The sequence below is a fragment of the Elephantulus edwardii genome, unplaced genomic scaffold, assembly GCF_000299155.1.
Source record: "Elephantulus edwardii isolate Elephantulus edwardi_28Jun2011 unplaced genomic scaffold, EleEdw1.0 scaffold00062, whole genome shotgun sequence".
In the NCBI taxonomy this organism is placed as follows: domain Eukaryota; kingdom Metazoa; phylum Chordata; class Mammalia; order Macroscelidea; family Macroscelididae; genus Elephantulus; species Elephantulus edwardii.
In genome coordinates this window covers 15,975,248-15,992,616 of record NW_006399812.1, presented here as the reverse complement: position 1 = coordinate 15,992,616, position 17,369 = coordinate 15,975,248, and the positions used below count along the sequence as shown (strand labels likewise).

Below are 17,369 nucleotides of genomic sequence, written 5' to 3'. Positions count from 1 at the left end.
TTTATATGTTGATTTCCTGACTGTGGGTGCCAGGAGTGTTGATCGTGGAGCCAAGCAAGCTGAAATTGTTAACAACCTCAATCTCTTCTCCATCTATCATGGAGAATTGGCCCAGTCAGTGGTGAGAATCTTTGTCTTGATGTTGAGCTTCAATCCATATAGAAGACTACAGTCTTGACCTTCTGCAACAAGCGCTTCAGGCCCCCCTCAGTTCCAGCAAGTTTGTGTCAACCTGCTTAAAGCAGATTGTTGATGAATCTTCCTCCAATCCTTATGCCACATTTCTCCCCATAATGTCCAGCTTCCCAAATGATCTGTTCTGCATGTAGATTGAAGAAGTATGGAGACAGGACGCATCCTCAACACACTCCTTTCTTGATTTTGAACTATGCAGTGTGTCCTTGCTCGGTTCTGACAACTGCTCCCTGATCTAAGTATAAGCTTTGCATGAGTACAATCAAATGTTCTGGATTCCCATTGTTCTCAAGGTTAGCCGCAATTCAGAGCATTGTGCTTGTCAAGTCCGTGAGTATGATGATGACAAGAGTCTGTTGTGGGTTACTAGGACCAGAAATTAGATCTTGGCAGGCTCACAAGTTGAAAAGGAGATGAAAGATGGAAGCAGCAGGTGTGCTTTACTGGGGAATGGAGGAGAGAAATGAGGCAACAGTTGGAGTGAGGTATGGAGCTAGGGGCTCTATCATTTTTATTTACAAATTTGCTTTTTGTAAATTTGATCTACTATTTTTTTAAAAACCCCATTCTTCTAATTTGAGTAAACATTCACGGAATAAATTGACTTTTCCAGCCAACATTCGCACACGTGCTGTTCTGTGCTGTTGACTACAGTCCCCATGGTGCTGTGGCACATTCACACCTCCCGTGTCTCCCGCTTCCCTTTCTTCTTCCTCCCAGCTTCTCCTGCCCTCTGAGCCGCGCTCCTGGGTGAACACTGCTCCCTTGATCCTGCACAGTTGATTGTACCAAGGAACATGCTACTCTCCAGTGTCACTGATCGTCTTTCAGGAGTGTTTACTGTCTGCCTGAAAGTTGAATTGTTGTTATTAATTGTTGTGTGCTGTCAAGCTGGAATCAACCCATAGCCAGCTCTCTAGTGGGGGGCAGAGCAGCTGATGGATTCGAACCATGTGCCTTTGGGATTATAGTGCAGCTTCTCACCAGAGCTCCCTAGAGTTGAGTTGTGGGTGTTAATTTTAGTTCCAGGCTTGAAGCATGACTGAGGACCTCAGACTCTGGGGTTCTACCAGTCTCTATCAGACTGGTAAACCTGGCCTTTAATTTTGTTTTGTTTTAAAATCTTTTTCTTTTAATGTTTTTGGGTTTTGTTCTCTGTTTTTATCCCACACCATCAGGGACCTTTTCTTGTGATCCCTTGCAGAGTGGTCCCTCTGAGATTTTCTGACTTCAGGGTTCTATACAGAGGTTCAAGTACACGTGGTTCATTAGTCATTCAGACCAAGTGCCTTTGATTTTCCTCACTCTTCTTTGTATTGGGGGGAAAACAATAGCTGTGCCTTAGATAATGCCTGCCAATCTTCACCAAAATAGGATCTAGAGCATTGTCTTTGGGGAGAGTTATTGACCTTGATGTCCCCCACAATTATAATCCTGAGACCCCAGGACCAAGGACTTCTTTCCTCAAGGTACTTCATTATAGTTAAACCCTTTTCAACACCTTGGCCCCTGTTTCCTCTACTATATACGTGGATCTGCTTACAGTATGCATGTACAGTGGGACCATGAGTGAGGAAGACTGAAGAACAACTACTGTCTCTGAGTTGTGGTGTTGGTCAAAGAACACACGAACTTGTCTTAGAAAAAGTACAGCCAGAAATGCCTTAGCAGGGAGCTTGGTGTGATTTCACACCTTGTTTTCGTCTGATGAGAAAACCCAGTGGCCCAAGAGAGAGAAGGGACAGGTAGAAGCTCTGAGGAGCAGACAGATGAGCTGGAGTCCAAAGAGCTGAGGGGAAACCTCTATCAAGTGTAGGAATGAGATGGCTCACCCAGTTCAGGTATGAAGATGAATAAATGTGACCTAACACAGCACAGCCAGGGACTTCCTGGAAGTCTTTTTCATTTATTCCATTGCGGCAAGAAGCCACCTCTTTAGCTAGAAGTTTCTGGTCTGTCTGCATACCTATCTGGCTTTCTGTGCCATCCGGGTCTAGGCCAGGAATAGACATGTGTGTTTATGCATGTGCAAATGTGTCTGTGTGCATTTATTAGGAGGAATAGATGGGTCTGTGTGTCTGTGTATCTGTGAGGCTGGGTATGTGTCTGTGAGTACAGACCTGTATTTTTTTATATGTGTGGTGTGTGCACGTGTGTGTGGCTGTGATCAAGGGACTGGGCACAGACCTGTGGCTGAGGATGGGAAGGCCCACCTCACTGTAACAGAAGTGGAGGAGTAGCCCGCAGTGGTCAGCAGCCTGTGAGGTTTGTAACCTTGAGCCCACAGGGAGCTCAGTGCAAGTGACAGGCAGGAGGTGCAGGGCTCAGCGGGACTGGACTCGCCAGAGGCTGAGAGAAGAGGCCATGCACAAGGAAACGAAAAAGATCAAGGGCCCAGCCTCTGCCTTCCAAAGTTGGCCTTGAAGTCAGCGGGGTTGGGGCAGCTCCCCTCGCCTCTGGCGCACTGACTGTCTTTTCCATGACCTGTGCCCTCATTGCCTACCAGTCTGCACTTGCACGAGATCCCTGGGCCCATCTGGTCCCTATTAGGGCTGTGCGAAGGGTGAGGGATACAGGGAATGTTTCAGACCTAGGTGTTAGGCCAGCAGGTGAGACCTTCTGTAGCTGTCAGCTTCCAGGGTGAATTCTGGACGGAGATGAGTCCCCAGATGGCTGAAGAAGCAGAGTCCATGTGACCTCATCAATGAGACGGGGCAGAGAGGGCAGAATACCGGCAGGGTCAGAGGCAGGGCAGGGGCAGGGGGAGGATCTTGCAGACCCTGGACAGCGGGCGTCCCGCGGTTCTGGGGAGGCACCACCCACCTGGAGCAGCACCCAGTCGAGGTGTTGCTACCCAGTCGAGGTGTTGCTGCCACCTTGTGGCCATGTGGGGGGATGCCTCAGTCAGTGCGCAGCAGCAAGGACTTAGCTCCACCTGGTGGCCGAGGGCAGTATCTGCGCCTATGGCGAATCCGAGCCCCAGTACCCCCACCTGTAGGTAAAGCCCCAGTACCCCCACCTGTAGGTAAAGCGGATAAACGCATGTATAGATGGGCTGCTGGAAGAGGTAGAGAGAGTTCAGCACTTGGTTCAGGTCGGCACACCCACACAACATGACGGAACGCCCTAGGCCTGATGGTGGAGAAGGACTCACCTCTGATCTCTGATCCCTGACTTAGTCTTAAGCTTAAAGCTCACTCTCCCCATTGTTCACTGGAGGCCAGGCCAGGGGCGGAGGAGACAGAGTACCCATTTCCAAGTGACCCCAGCCTGGGCAAGGCCCTGGCCACCCTCTTATGCCACAGCACAGCTGAAACCTTTGTGTTTTGAGTACTTCTGGCTTTGTGAGGAGCCGGGGAGCAGCCTTACTGGGGAGCGACAAGCAGGCACTCATACCTCCTCCCTCAGCCTGGCGAGGGACCCCAAGGCCAACTCCAGGTCTGGTAACACTGCCCTCTCCCGGTTCTGAGAAGGTGATCTCCCAGAGGAGTAGGTATTCCTCCAGGGAGCACCATCCCCATCAGCACGAGTCCTAAGAGGTGGGGCAGCACTTTTCAGCCCTAGTCACTCCAGACCTCCTTGCCCCCAGCTCTTGGAGAATAGCCTGGCCCGTTCTGGCCCTGGGCCCCCTGCACTGTGGGCCGAGGCACCAGGATGAAACTCTCTTGATTGGTCACAAGCGTCCCTCAGGGAGTAAAGGACCAAGAGGAAATGAAGGGGAGTGAAAGGACATCCTGGGCTTCTTCCATCCCCTCACCAGGCTCACCCCTAAGGATGAAGAGGCCCTGCCAAGGAGGGGGCAGCAAGCACTGTCTCTTTATCTACTGACTGACTCTGTCCTGGGATTCTATGAGTGGGACCTGGCCATCTGGGGACAGTGGGAGACTCTGATTGTGTCTGAGGTCAGAGATACCGGATTCCCACACCTGACCACATGACTAGACCTCACAGTTCATCTCTCCAGGACTCTGGGCTTCCAGGCCCCTGAAAGAAAGTACCTGAGGTTTTGAAGACATCATATTCTCAGGGATCATATCTGGGGAGATCTCATCCACTCCCAGAGTAAAGGCTGGCTGGGTCTTTGCTGAACACTATTCCACAGGGGGGGAGCTCTGGTGGCCTAGTGGTAAGAAGCTATACTGCAATTCCAAAGGCACATGGTTCCAAATCCTTGCTATTGTGAACAAAGCTGCAATAAACATGGGTGTGCATATATCTGCTTGGATGTCAGCTATGGTCTCTTCAGGGTATATTCCCAGTAGTGGAATTGCTGGGTCAAATGGTATCTCTATTTGCAACTTTTTGACAAAGTGCCACAGCACCTTCCACAGTGGTTGCACCATTTTACACTAAGTGCCCATCAACAAACGAATGGATAGAGAAGCTGTGGTATATTCATACAATGGAATTCTACACTGCATTGAAAAACAAGGAACTCATGCAATATTATTCAAAATGGGTGACCCTCGAGGACATTATGCTGAGTGAAATATCTCGGTCATAAAAGGACAAATACTGCATAGTGCCACTGTTGTAAAACAGGACTGACATTGGGGTTGGGGGGAGACTGAGAAAGATGGGATAAATAATGTATACTGCATTGAAACAGATGAGGGAGAAAACTGTTTAAAAGGGATAGGTGATTAGGTATTATTGTCATGACAGGAGTCCAGAACAAAGGCTGCATAGCGGAGTGAGCCTGGGGGGAGGGATTGTAAAACAATGAAAGACTTGTTCTTTTACTTTTCAAAGAGAAGAGTGTACTGGGTGGGGAGGGGTGGACAGGGAGAAAAGTGCAACAATGAATGAATAGAAATCCAAAGTCTCTGTAAATTTTCATTAAAATTAATAATAATAAAAAATTTAAAAAAACAAATCAAAAAACAAAGGCACATGGTTCAATTCCACCAGCTGCTCCATGGAAAAAGGATGGATAATCTCCTCCCATGTGATTCATTACCTCTGAAAACCCATTGGAGGGTTGATTCTGACTTGACAACACACCACAAAATCTCACATTGGTTAAGATTCACAGACCATGGTTTGCTTTTGTGAATGTGGGGCTAGGGTAGATGTACAGTTAATGTAGTTATGATTTCTTTCTATGAAGAGGAGAAGGAAACCTAAAAGGTTACATTTGCTGTTACTAAGATGGAAAAAAAACCCCTGAGAACCTGCTTTTTGGCCTGAAACAAAGGAGTATGAAGATGAATCTGAAATTTTTTTAAAAGTTTGTGTATTTATATGTCATAATGTTATGTTGGCATATACTAAAAATTTATTAAAATTGTTAATTTTAATGCTAAGATAGATTGAAAGATGATTAAGACTTTCGATGGGCCATATTGTAATTAAAGAGAAAATGTAAGCCAATTGGATATTAACTGGGTATTCAAAAGAGAGAATTAATTTGCCCTAAAAGAATGATTGTAGTAGTCGAGTTTGAGACCGCATGTGAAGCGCTTAGTCTAAGGAAGAGTAAGCCCACTCAGTACTCTGAGGAGAACTATGTTTGAAAGCAGACAAGCAGAAAAGAGACTTTTGCAGTGAAACTGAGGCAAGAAAAAGGTGACAATTATGCTTAACTCATGGTGACCACCTGGGTCTATTTGATGAGAGGAATAAGGAACTATCAGGACCCCCTTTCCGGACTTTTAAAGTAAAGCAAGCTGGGGAGTATGCTCAACTTGTGGTGACCACGTGGGTCCAGGTGGTGAGTGGAGTGGGGGATGTGCAAGAAGGAAGAGACAGACTGAGTTTGCACGTGTTCCTTCAGCACTATCCACCAAGCACGAGGAATGGTTACTGGTTTGTGGGGCAGGGAGTCCTGGGAATCCCTGTTGTGCTGACTGGGCCTATGTAGGGGTTAAGTTGAGTAAGGGGTCTGAAACAGGAAGATGTGTGGACTCCTGAGATGGAAGGTGATGCTCTTTTGTATCTAGTCACAGATGGCTGAAGACTTGGTAACCAGAACTCAACCAGATGAAGAGAAGATGTTTCATTCTGAGAGCTAGTGTTAATTGCTGTGACCTGATGATTTGTTCTGGACTGGACTCTTGTTTGTAGATGTAGATTCAACTGCAATGAAAGATTCCTCAGAGAAAAAGACATGCTTGTTTCCTCAGAGTACTGGTGTGATAAGACTGAGCACATTAAAAATTGGCTATCTAAAATGGGGAGATTATGGCATAAGGAGCAAAGCAGCTGACTTACATATTTCCCTAAATATAGATGACAGTGAGGGGAAGGCTGATCCTTCAGATAATAAGAAATAATGATTAAGAAAAACAAGAGGGTGGGCTGTGGTGTTAGCCTAAAAGTTGCCCCCCCCCCATTACAGTTAGCTCCCTCTGGTCTCCAGCTACCTTAATTGCATGCATATGGTCTTGTGAATCATCAACAGCTTTGGGACTATGATAAGAGAAAGAGTGCTTTCCACACCAGGCAACAAGACTTGAGGTGAGCAAGATTTGTGCCAGCAAGACTTGAGGGAGACTGGAACAAAACCTTGGTGAGTGTGAGACCCTGGTGATTGTGATGGAGAAACTGGCATTGCTGTGGAGAAACAAGGTGTGACTTGAGGCTTTGTACACTTGTGCTAGCCACAGTTAAAGGTTTTGCTGTCCTTGCCTTTGAAAATTGAAGGAAAAGCTGCTTGCTGAAGTGAAACCAGAGCCTGAACTAATTGAGGAATTGTGCCTTAGGACTATCAGGCTAAAACCTGAACTTGCATTGGGTGATATTCCTTGCCTCCCCCACTCTCCACCTTACTTCCCTAATGAACCCCATTCTTGGTATTCTTGGTGCCACAACTGTGAGTCACCAATGACTAGATGGACTTCTTGCTGCTGGTGTGGCTCCAGAAACACCATGAGGCTTGGCTCTTTATCTGCTTTTTAAACTGGGGCAGTGAGGGGCTGTGCTATTCTTACTCCCTCTGGTCCTTTCAGAGAGATGTTCACAGCCCTTTCCCCTACGTCCTGTTTTTTGCTTCTTAGACACTTGGAAGAGGGAGCTCTGGTATCCTTGTGGTAAGAAGCTGAACTGCATTCCAAAGGCATACAGTTCAAATTCATCAGCTGCTCCACAGGATAAGTATGAGCAATCTCCTCCTGTTCTATTAACTGCCTCTGGAAACTTGCTGGAGGTCGATTCCGACTCAATGGTACACAAGAACAAGAAGACACTTGGAAAAGTAGGAGGTCAGTGAAAAAGAGAAAGACTCTCAGTGAGATGGATTGACACCACGCACAGGAGGGATTGTGAGGCTGGTGCAGGATCCGGGAGGCTGCCTTCTGGTGAATGCATAGAGCCTCTGACTTGACATAGTAACGATGTGGCCTGCTTGAACGCTGTCTCTGACACCTCACCCCTCTCCACACACTCATTTTTTAAGAAAGCCTAACAACTCATTGCCTTCAAGTTAGAATCAACTCATAGGTGATCTTCCATTGTGTTTCTGAGGCTGTAAATTGCACAGGAGGAAATCACTCATTGCCTTAGGGTGGCTGGAAGATTCAAATTGCCATAGAGGTTTGGCTTTTGGGTGACAAGTGCAACTCTAACAGAACATCTGGCACAGACAGACAAATTCACGCACATGTACACATACACAGAGGCACTCCCCAGAAACACAAATAAAGACTTCAAACACATATGTATATGCCGTTACCCACCACTCCCACAACAACACTTGCACAAACACACATGCACACACTCCTGTGTCAGCAGTTCCATCTACCATCACCTCTCTAGGCACTAGGACTACATGAGGCTTGGGGTTAGGGTGGAGCTGGAGGGGATTTTGGGAGCCACTGCCTGTAGTTGGAGGGCATGCTGGAGTCTGATGAGTGTTTATATCTGGAAGGCTCTCCCTGAGTGGTCTGTCCTGACACCACGGATTAGGGAGGGACTGCTAAGTGGATGTGGAGACAGGAGTGAAGGTACCTTTACACTAGGCATCCCATCCCCAACCTCAGTGGACTCATATGTAGCCAGACCTGCAAACTCTGTGACGGTGAAAGTCATCACCACCACCAGACTCGCTGATATTAAGTCAGAACCTACTCAGAGCTGGCCTTTCACTGAATCTTCAAAGGTTGCCACTTGCATGGGAGGACACTGCTCATCTTTCTCCTGAAGAGTGGCTGATGGATTTGAACCACCAGAGATGTCTTCGGGTTACCAGCACATCTCCCTACGGACTGTCACCCGAGTTCACTTCATTCAGATACGTTGCCATCCAGCAACCCAGAATACTCGCCTTGTTGAAACAAAAGTGTCATGGGTTCTACTGAAGTGCTACCCAAGAAAGGTGTGCAGACATGCTGACCTACTCCACCGTTCACACTTGAGCCTGGGGCCAAGAACTCAGGCCAGCCTACCTCCCTCCTGCCCACCTTCACCAGACTGTAACCGAGACAGCAAGAGGAGGGGGGACTTCCCACACTTCGACGCAGCCCTGGGCGCAAGTAAACTCTCCAGGCCTTGCACGGGCCTTGCCCTCTACCATTGCCACCCAAAAGGGAAACCTCTGTTTGCTGGGTGTGTTATGTACATGTGCCCACCCTCAAGGACCTTCCAGTTCAGGCGGCCGACCCTGAAGAGGTGACACAAGTTGAGGTACCTTTTCCTATCTCCTCTTCTAACACCACATACACACTCAAGTGCACATGCACATGTATCCACACATATACGTGCACTCAGATCACACATGCACACTCACATATTCCCACACACGTATTCACCCTTGCTGTCATGTCACACATGCGTACGTACATTCTCACACACACTTGCTCTCACAACCCATGTTCACAGATTCGCACACACGCGCTTTCACACTCACACACCTTCCTACTCTCACACACTAACACCCTCACACATGCACATATTCACTCATACATGCACTCGTGCACAGTAATCAATAGCTGCACACACTCTCCATGTGCACACACTCATACACTTTTACAAAAACACACTCCCACATACACACACTCCCTCACATCAACTCATTTCCTTTCTCTTATACTCGCATATACACTTTCACACACACACTCATGTCACACACACATACGTCTCTCACACACACATACTCACACACACACAGGTCGCACACTCATACATCACACACATTCGTCACACACACTTACACATACGTCTCACACACATGCATCACACACACGTGTCACACACTCATGTCACACACACACACACACACACTCTCACATACTCATGTCACACACACACTCAGAGAACGCGCTCCTCCGGGCAGTCCTGATTGTCTCCAAACAGCAGCAGTGGCAGCATTGAGAGCTGCCCTGCAGGCTGCCCCAGCTGGGCTCCCAGGTGGCCCCTTTGCTGAGCAGATGACACTGCGACATTGCCTCAGGCTCAGAGCAGAGACACATCTTGCTGTGGACCCAGGCTCACTTTGAGAGAACAGTGCCCAAGGCAGCCAGCCTCTGCGGCTCTCTCTACCCGTCAGTGCCTCCCCCATCTCTGTGTTCCTTGTTCCATCTGTCGCTGGTCCCTGCCACTGTCCAGGAACCCCGAGGAGAGTGTCACCTCTACTCAGGATTCCTGGATGCATGTGGCTCCAGGCAGGCAGGGGTGGCCTGAGCCTCTTGTTCCCTCTTTGCCTGAAGTAGAGGCAGGCTGGGGTGGAGCAGCTCATCCAGCCCCAGCAACACCACCTGACAGAAATAGACAAGACCACCTCCTGGCACAAGCCCAGGGACTGACTGACTCAGAAATATGTGCAGCAGGCTTCAGGCAGACAGATGGACACACAGACCCCCAGAAATGAGCAGCCATTCCAGTCATGCATGTAGCCACCCACCTTATACGGCCCTTCCTAGATCTTTCTAGGATCATCCCTGGCTTTGAGACCTCAATCAATCATTTCTGAACTCTGGTAAAGAATGGTGCTGCCAACCCAAAGGCAAGCATTTTGATTCCACCGGTTGTACAAGGAGGAAAGGCGAACAATCTTTTGTGATTTACAGCCTCTGAAACCCACTGGAGGGTCAGCTATGAGTTAGTTTCAACTTGACATCAAACAACAATCCTTTCTGGAGGTGAAAATGTGTGTATGCTTTTGGGGAAAAAAGCTCCTCCACAGTTTCGTGTGCTGGGATGGAGCCAGGGACTGAAGTCTAGGGGTGTGCATGATGACTTGAGGCCAGGCAGCTGAGAAACCCTGGATCACCATCATTCCCTGCCTTGGAAGCCAGACTCCTGGTGGTCTCTCACTGACTCCAGTGGGAGCTCTAATTGCTGGCTTGCCTGGTAAACTCTCCACTACTCAGGAGGCCCTTGTCACTGTTATTATTATTGTTGTTGTTGTTGTTATGTGCCATTGAGTCAGAAGTGACGCAGCTGAACCTTCTGCAAATATTCAGAGGCAGTAAACCGCGTGGGAGGAGATTGCCAATCTTTCTCTCCCAGAGCAGCTTCTGGATTTGAAGCCCATGCCTTCATGTTAGTGACGTAGCTCCTTACCACTAGGCCACCAAAGAGCCCTCAGGAAGTTCTTAGGGGAAGGTCACACTGACCAGAAGGGACCTCACAGGGCACCTATCTATCTCTCTTTTGAGGGAGCTCTGATCATTCTAATGAGGAACCTATACTTGGACCAAGAGGCAGTCGTCAGAACAGAGCAAGGAAACACTGCATGGTTCAAAACTGGGAAGGGCGTACGCCACGGATGTGTCCTGTCTCCATATCTTTTCAACCTGTATGCAGAACAGATTATCTGGGAGGCTGGGCTCTATGAGGAGAAGTGTGGTGTCAGGATTGGTGGAAGATCTATCAATAATCTGCGTTATGCAGATGACACAACCCTGCTTGCTGAAACTGAAGAGGACCTGAAGTACTTGCTGCAGAGGATCAAGGACTGCAGCCTCCAATATGGATTGAGGCTCAATGTCAAGAAGACAAAGATTCTCACCACTGGCAGCATCAGGATGGATGGTGAAGAGACTGAGATTGTTAACAACTTTAGTCTGCTTGGCTCCATGGTCAACACTCTTGGCACCAGTAGCCAGGAATCAAAAAACGCATTACGATGGGAAAGTCTGCTGTTAGGGACCTCTCCAGGGTACTGAAAAGCAATGGTGTCACTCTGGAGATTAAGGCGTCTGATACAGGCTATGGTCTTTGCAATCAATTGCTATGCATCAGAGAGCTGGACACTGACTAGGGAGGATAGGAGGACAATTGATGCCTTTGAGCTGTGGTGCTGGAGAAGAATACTGAACGTACCATGGACTGCCAAGAAAACAAACAGATTCACCCTGGAGAGTATTAAAGCAGGCTTCTCTTTGGAGGCAAGGATTCTGGGACTTTGTCTGACATACTTTGGACACGTTGTAAGGAGGGACCAGTCCTTGGAGAGGGACATCATACTTGGTGGGTGGAGGGACGGCGCAAGAGGGGAAGACCCTCTAGGAGGTGGGTTGATTCAGTGACTGGGGTAATCGGGATGAGTGTGTCAGAGGCAGTGTGATTGGCACAGGACAGAGCAGGGTTTAGGGCTGTTGTACATAGGGTCGCTATGAGTCAGTCGCAAGTGACTCGACGGCACACAACAACAACAACTGATGGCTTAGTAAGTAAAGAGTTGTGCTGCCAACCTGAAGGCCAGGAGCCTGAATCCACCAGCTTCTTTGAAGGGTAAAGATGGGCAGTCTTTCACAACATTTATAGTCTTGAAAACAACCTGGGGGATCAACTATGAGTCAGTTCCAATTTGATGGCAATGAATGACTGAAACAGGGGGGTTCAGATGAGGATGAGGAGGGCCTATTGCTGGTCTGCCCACCTCTTACAAAAGCCCACCTATCCCAACTTCTCCACAGTGCGGCCCTGGGACTTGGGGAGGGGACAGATCCAGAAGGTCCAGGATAGGGTCAGGTTTCACACAGAGTGAAGAGGCAGTCCTTCTGGAAACCATAGGTTTTATTTGGAACCGTATCCCAAGGCAACTACCCCCCACCCCGGGCTGTAAAAAAAAAAAATAAAAAAAAATAAATAATAATAATAATAAATGCACAAACCAATCGGTTTGATACAAGGCAACGGTTTGGGGAGTGCAGGCCACTACTCCCGCTGGGGCCCTAGTCCTTGGGTATCTAGCTTCCCTGGTATTTTGACCACCCTGTGTATCCTCGCGCCCTCAGAGCCCCCTGGTTCCGCTCCTGCAGCAGGGTCCCCGGTGAGAGCGGAGCAGGCAGCGCTCAGTACAGGTCTGCGAAGGGTTTGGAGTAGTTGAACATCAGGTAGTCCATGTAGTAGAAGTCGTAGGCGCGCTGGCGCTGCAGGGCAGAAAGCTGCGCGAAGTACTGGTGCGTGATGCGCGCCGTGGTGCGTGCCTCCTGTGCGTGCCGGTCCTTGAAGCGCGGGAAAGTCAGGTTTCGCGGGGCGCGGATCAGGCTCAGGAAGAAGTTGGCGTCGTCCTCCATGCTTTCAAACTTGCCTACAAAGTCATAGTCGATGAGGCAGGGGCTGCACAGGCGGCTGACGTGGTCCCAGTGGATGTCCATGCCCACCGGCCGGTGCACGTCCAGCAGGTATTGGACAAACTCAGGGAAGCGCACGCCGGAGCCCGTCCGCAGAGCCTCCCGCGACGCGTTGGCTCGGTACCGGGCCAGGATCGCTTTGCCAAACACCGGGTGGTAGTAGCTGTTGGGGTGCTCGAACTTGTCGCGGAAGGCAGAAACAAGGCGCTCAAAGGGCTCGCGGACGAACAGCATCTTGGTGTAGGTGCTGAGGCGGTGCAGGATGCCCTGGCGGTCGAAGGTGTCCAGGCGCTTGAGCGCGCTGCCGTAGTGCACGGTGTTGTGCTGGATGTCCGCGGTGGAGGACGCCAGTCCGGCCAGCACCATGAGCACGCGCTTCCAGTTGGAGCAGCCGGCCTTGGGCACCTCGCAGTAGAGCACGCGGTGGCGGTCCTCCACGAAGATGCGGGACACGTGGCGCGGTGTCACCGCCCTGCGGCTGCTGCTCGCGCGGTACTTGGCGCACGCCTCCCTCATCACCCTCTTGCGCTCTTGCTGGCGCTGTTGCAGGATGGCCCAGTGGCCGCTTGGGACGCGGGTGCTGGCCGAGCTGTTGGCAGGGACGGGAGCTGCGGCTGGCATTCTCTTGATTAGCAGCCGTCTCCGCCGTTGCCGGAGCCGCGATCCCGCTTTGGGGTAGGGGCCCGGCTGGTCACGCATCGGGGGCTCCAGGCTGTCCCGCTGCAAGTCAAGGCCCCCGGGGACAGGACTCGACCAGTCTCGGGCGCCCCTCTCTGTGGGTACTTTCGAGTCACCATCCTGGGAACCTCGTGGTGGGAAGTCCTAGGACAAGAAGAGAAATGGTTTCCGGAGTGGACAGGTCAGCCGGGTCAAGGCCACCCAGGCCACCCTTACCATGACCAAGGTCCCTGCCTCCGCAGAGGCCCGAGTTCCTCCCTCTGGGAGACCGGCGAGGCCTGAAACATGTACCTCTCAACATGGAGCCTTGGCCTGTCGCTCCCCTAGTCCCCAAGCCCTCATCATTAGCCAGATAGCTCAGCCTGGCTGTCCCCAGCAGTCTGGGCCCCATCCTGTCAGCCGTGAGGCCTGAGGTGCAAGTGTCCTCTCGGCCACCAGGTGGCGCAGGCCTCCCAGGAACCTCGGCCGGGTGAGGGTGGGCGCTGGGGCCATGAGCCTGCAGAGGGGCTGGCTCAGATTTACTGCATCTATTAGCACGACCCAGAGCAGCCATCTAACAGGCAAGGTAAATTCATAGGTCTAAAGCCCCGAGCTTGCTCTTCGGGCTCCTGGGACAGGCTAGACACATTTTTCTTTCCAAGAACGACTGCACCCTGAGCTTTATGTTTGCGCCCTTCCCTCCCTCAGCTGTGCGCTGAGATTTCCCTGATTCTCAGGACTTACTTTGTGAGGCTGCTGCAGCCTGGCGTTGAACTTCATTCCTGCAAAACAAACAGGACAGTGTTAGCAGAAAAGGAACCCCAGGGCTTCCTAGACCTTACTGGCCTGCCTGTGGGCGTCCAGTCTGGAGGGAGCCTGCTTGTTCCCCCCTTCACCCACTCCACACAGGAACAGATTGGGGCTAATGGTTGGCACCACTGGCTCTGGGCTCTGCATGCCTTCTCAGTGTCGCACCTCCTGAAGCGGAGGCCAGATGCGCCACCCGCAGCCCAGTGGAGCAGTCCCATTCCCATGTTGTTGGGATTTTCCCAAACTCTTGTCATCTCTCCATTCTCTCCTCAGTCACATCCCGTTCTCATCCACGTGGACACTGCACCACCAATGCCAGCCTCACACCTGTACTTCCTCATGCACCAACCGGAGGGACAGAGCACAGGTCTCTCCCCCGTGCTCCAGGAAGCCCCCTACTCTGGCATTAAATCCAGTAGTTTGGCCTTCTCAGCCTGCTTTGGGGCATGAGCTGGGGTGCTCTCTGCTCAGCCTCCAGAGGGCACCAGTGATTGTCCAGCAAGCACTTCTTGGCTGATTGTGTCTGTAAGTGAAGACGGAGAAAACCCCGTGACAGACCACATTCTAGAAGGTTCCAACCAACAAGGCCCTCTATCTGGGTGGGGCAGGGCCACCCAGAATGACAAACTCACGGCAAGCAAACCTTTGAGTCAAAGAGGATCCAAAGAGCATCCTATGTTTGGTGTAGGTTGAGGTGAATGTATTGAAGAGTGTCAGGGATCCCCATCTTCTGTGATCTGGGGGCATTTCTGCTCTGAAACTTTGTCAAGAGCTACCACCTCTTAAACGAGCAGAGCTAGAACTTCCGCCTGGTCCAACAGGGCACCATGTTTGATTTTACCAGGACCAGCATGTCCTATGCTGTTGTTGGGGGCCCAGGGGAGACCCAGGAACTGCTGCCGGCAGAGGAGACTGAGGCAGGGCTAGTGTTCAGCCAGTACTAGTACATCCAGTTTCCCCATGGCTGAACCTGGCTCCATCCACCTCCCTGAGGCGAGATGAAGTTTGGCCTCTGAGAGCAGCAGCCTCCTCCAGAGGATGTGTTCACACTGGAGGAGACAGGAGGCCATCCCTGGGCAGTAAGCCTGCATTTCCTGGGTTTGCTATGACTCTATTGAGTCCCAAGAGACATGGCAGGAGTTCAGGTGGTCTAGAGCATAGGAAGGGCATTGCACTGCTAACCCAGTGACTGCACTTCTCAGCAGTTCAAATCCACTAGCCTCTGTGAGGGAGAAAGACGAGCAGTGAGCAGTCTCCTCCTGTGTGGTTAACAGTCTCAGAGACTCAAAGAGTGTCGGTTCTGTCTCAATGCAACGAGCAAGAGAAGCTGAAATACAGAGACACTTGGGCAACCTAGCATCCACTGACTCAGGAGCACAGCGCATCTTTGGCTCCAGTGTCATTTTTTGATCCTGGGGACAGGGTTGTGTCCAGATTTTCCCGGGGAAGTCTCAGGCTTATGCACACATTTTTGTGCATATTATTATCATGTATTGTTGAGTACGAACAGATTCATAGCTGACCCTCCAGCGGATTTTCAGAGGCAGTAAACAGCATGGAAGGAGACTGCTCATGTTTCTCCCAGGGAGCAGCTGGTGGATTCGAACTGTGTGCCTTTGGTTTGGTAACGTAACTCTTTACTTCTAAGTCACCAAATCTCCCTGTTTGTGCCTATAGGGGAGCTTTGCAACAGGCCTCACAGACCACCCCACAGTCTCTCAGCAAAACTGGCCACGCCCCTCAGGATCCTTCTCAAGCCCACAGCTTGCTTCCTTCCTGCCCAGCCTGTCGCTCCTCCTAATCACATTTTCACTGCTCTGTGTTCGCAGCACGCCTGCCTGAGCTCATTTCTCTCTGGTGGAGGGGGTTTTCTCCTGCAGCCAATGATTACAGGTCCCTTCACTAGAAGGGACCCGCTCCACTGCTCGCTCGTCCTTTACACTGTTGGGTTTCCTTAATTATTTTCTTCTGGTGACGGCAGCTGGCTCTGCTAAATCACCTCTCCTCCTCAGACTCTCAGATTCTGGAATTCGCACAGCCTGTCAATCCTGTCAACTTGTCAAGGGGCGATGGTGCTTATTTATACTCCTTTTCCGGAGCAAATAAGTCATGCCAGATTCGGGGAAAGTGGGACCAAGAAGCAACTTGTAAAAGGCACCCAGGCAGCTGGTAGGGCTGGGAGAGGAAGTCCAGGCCCCTAAGGCTGTGGTCGCCTGCCAGCCGCATCCTTCAGTCTTGGGTGGCAAGGGTTATGGGCTGAATGAAGACTGCCAGCTGGACAAGGGAGAACTGTCTCATGGAGCCCTGGATGCCACGCCTCAGGCAGTGTTAGATTTTGAATTGTGTCCCCATCCCCAATATGTAGAAATCCCAGCCCCTGCTGTTCTTCAACCTAACTCACTCTCTGCCATTGAACGGGCTCCTTCCTATTCTTAGGTGTTGTCAAGCTGCTCTCTGTGATGTCTAACAGAACGAAGCCCTGCCCCATCCTGTACCATCTGCACAATCTCTGCTGTACTTCAGCCCATTTTTTTTTATGTCATTGTGTCAACCTAGCTCCTTGATGGTCTCCCTCTCTCACTGTCTCTCCTGATAACGCGTCTGAAGCATGTCAGAGGGAGTCTCACCAGCCTTCCATCTAACCTCTAGTAACTGTGAAAGTGACCTTGGCTGGATGTAGTGTCTTTGAAGATGTTACTAGGAGACCATATCAGTATAAGAAAAAGACATAAAGTCCATCCACCCCCAGTGCTTTGTACCCACCCCCAAACCATCCCCACTGCTGTGGGGTGGGTTCCAACTCAGGCAGCCCCCCATCAGGTTTCTGAGGCCATACTTCTTTACAAGAGGCGACTGTCTGGTTTGGATCCATTAGCAGCTCCAAGGGAGAAAGATGGGCAGTCTCCTCCTGTGTGGAAACCCAGTGGCGGGTCAGCTAGGAGTCGGTTCTGACTTGACAGCAGTGAGCGACAAAAACATGCTCTCCGCAGCTCAATGCTCCCACCTGAGGGCAGAGCACTGAACAGAGTGAATGGACCCTGTTCCCGCATGGCACTTCTTACACAGGCAGAAACCTAGGCGCTCTCCAACTGACAAGGCCTGGGATTCTTTAATTTGGTCATGGAGGAAATATCTCTTCTCCAAAAAGCTCCCTTAAGCCTGAAAGCAAAACTTACCCTTTGTTCTGAG

General features: G+C 50.5%; 1 protein-coding gene across 1 annotated transcript in view; it reads right to left on the bottom strand.

Moving 5' to 3' along the window:
- Positions 1-12,431: 12,431 nt before the first annotated feature.
- CHST8 (carbohydrate (N-acetylgalactosamine 4-0) sulfotransferase 8) overlaps positions 12,432-17,369 on the bottom strand; it is a gene marked incomplete at its 5' end in the record, with an annotated part of 114,022 nt that continues 109,084 nt past the window's right edge. Inside the window, 2 exons of the mRNA XM_006887876.1 lie at positions 12,432-13,535; positions 14,115-14,152. Of these exons, the coding sequence (XP_006887938.1) occupies positions 12,432-13,535; positions 14,115-14,152 (1,142 nt within the window). The remainder of the gene's footprint in view (positions 13,536-14,114; positions 14,153-17,369) is intronic.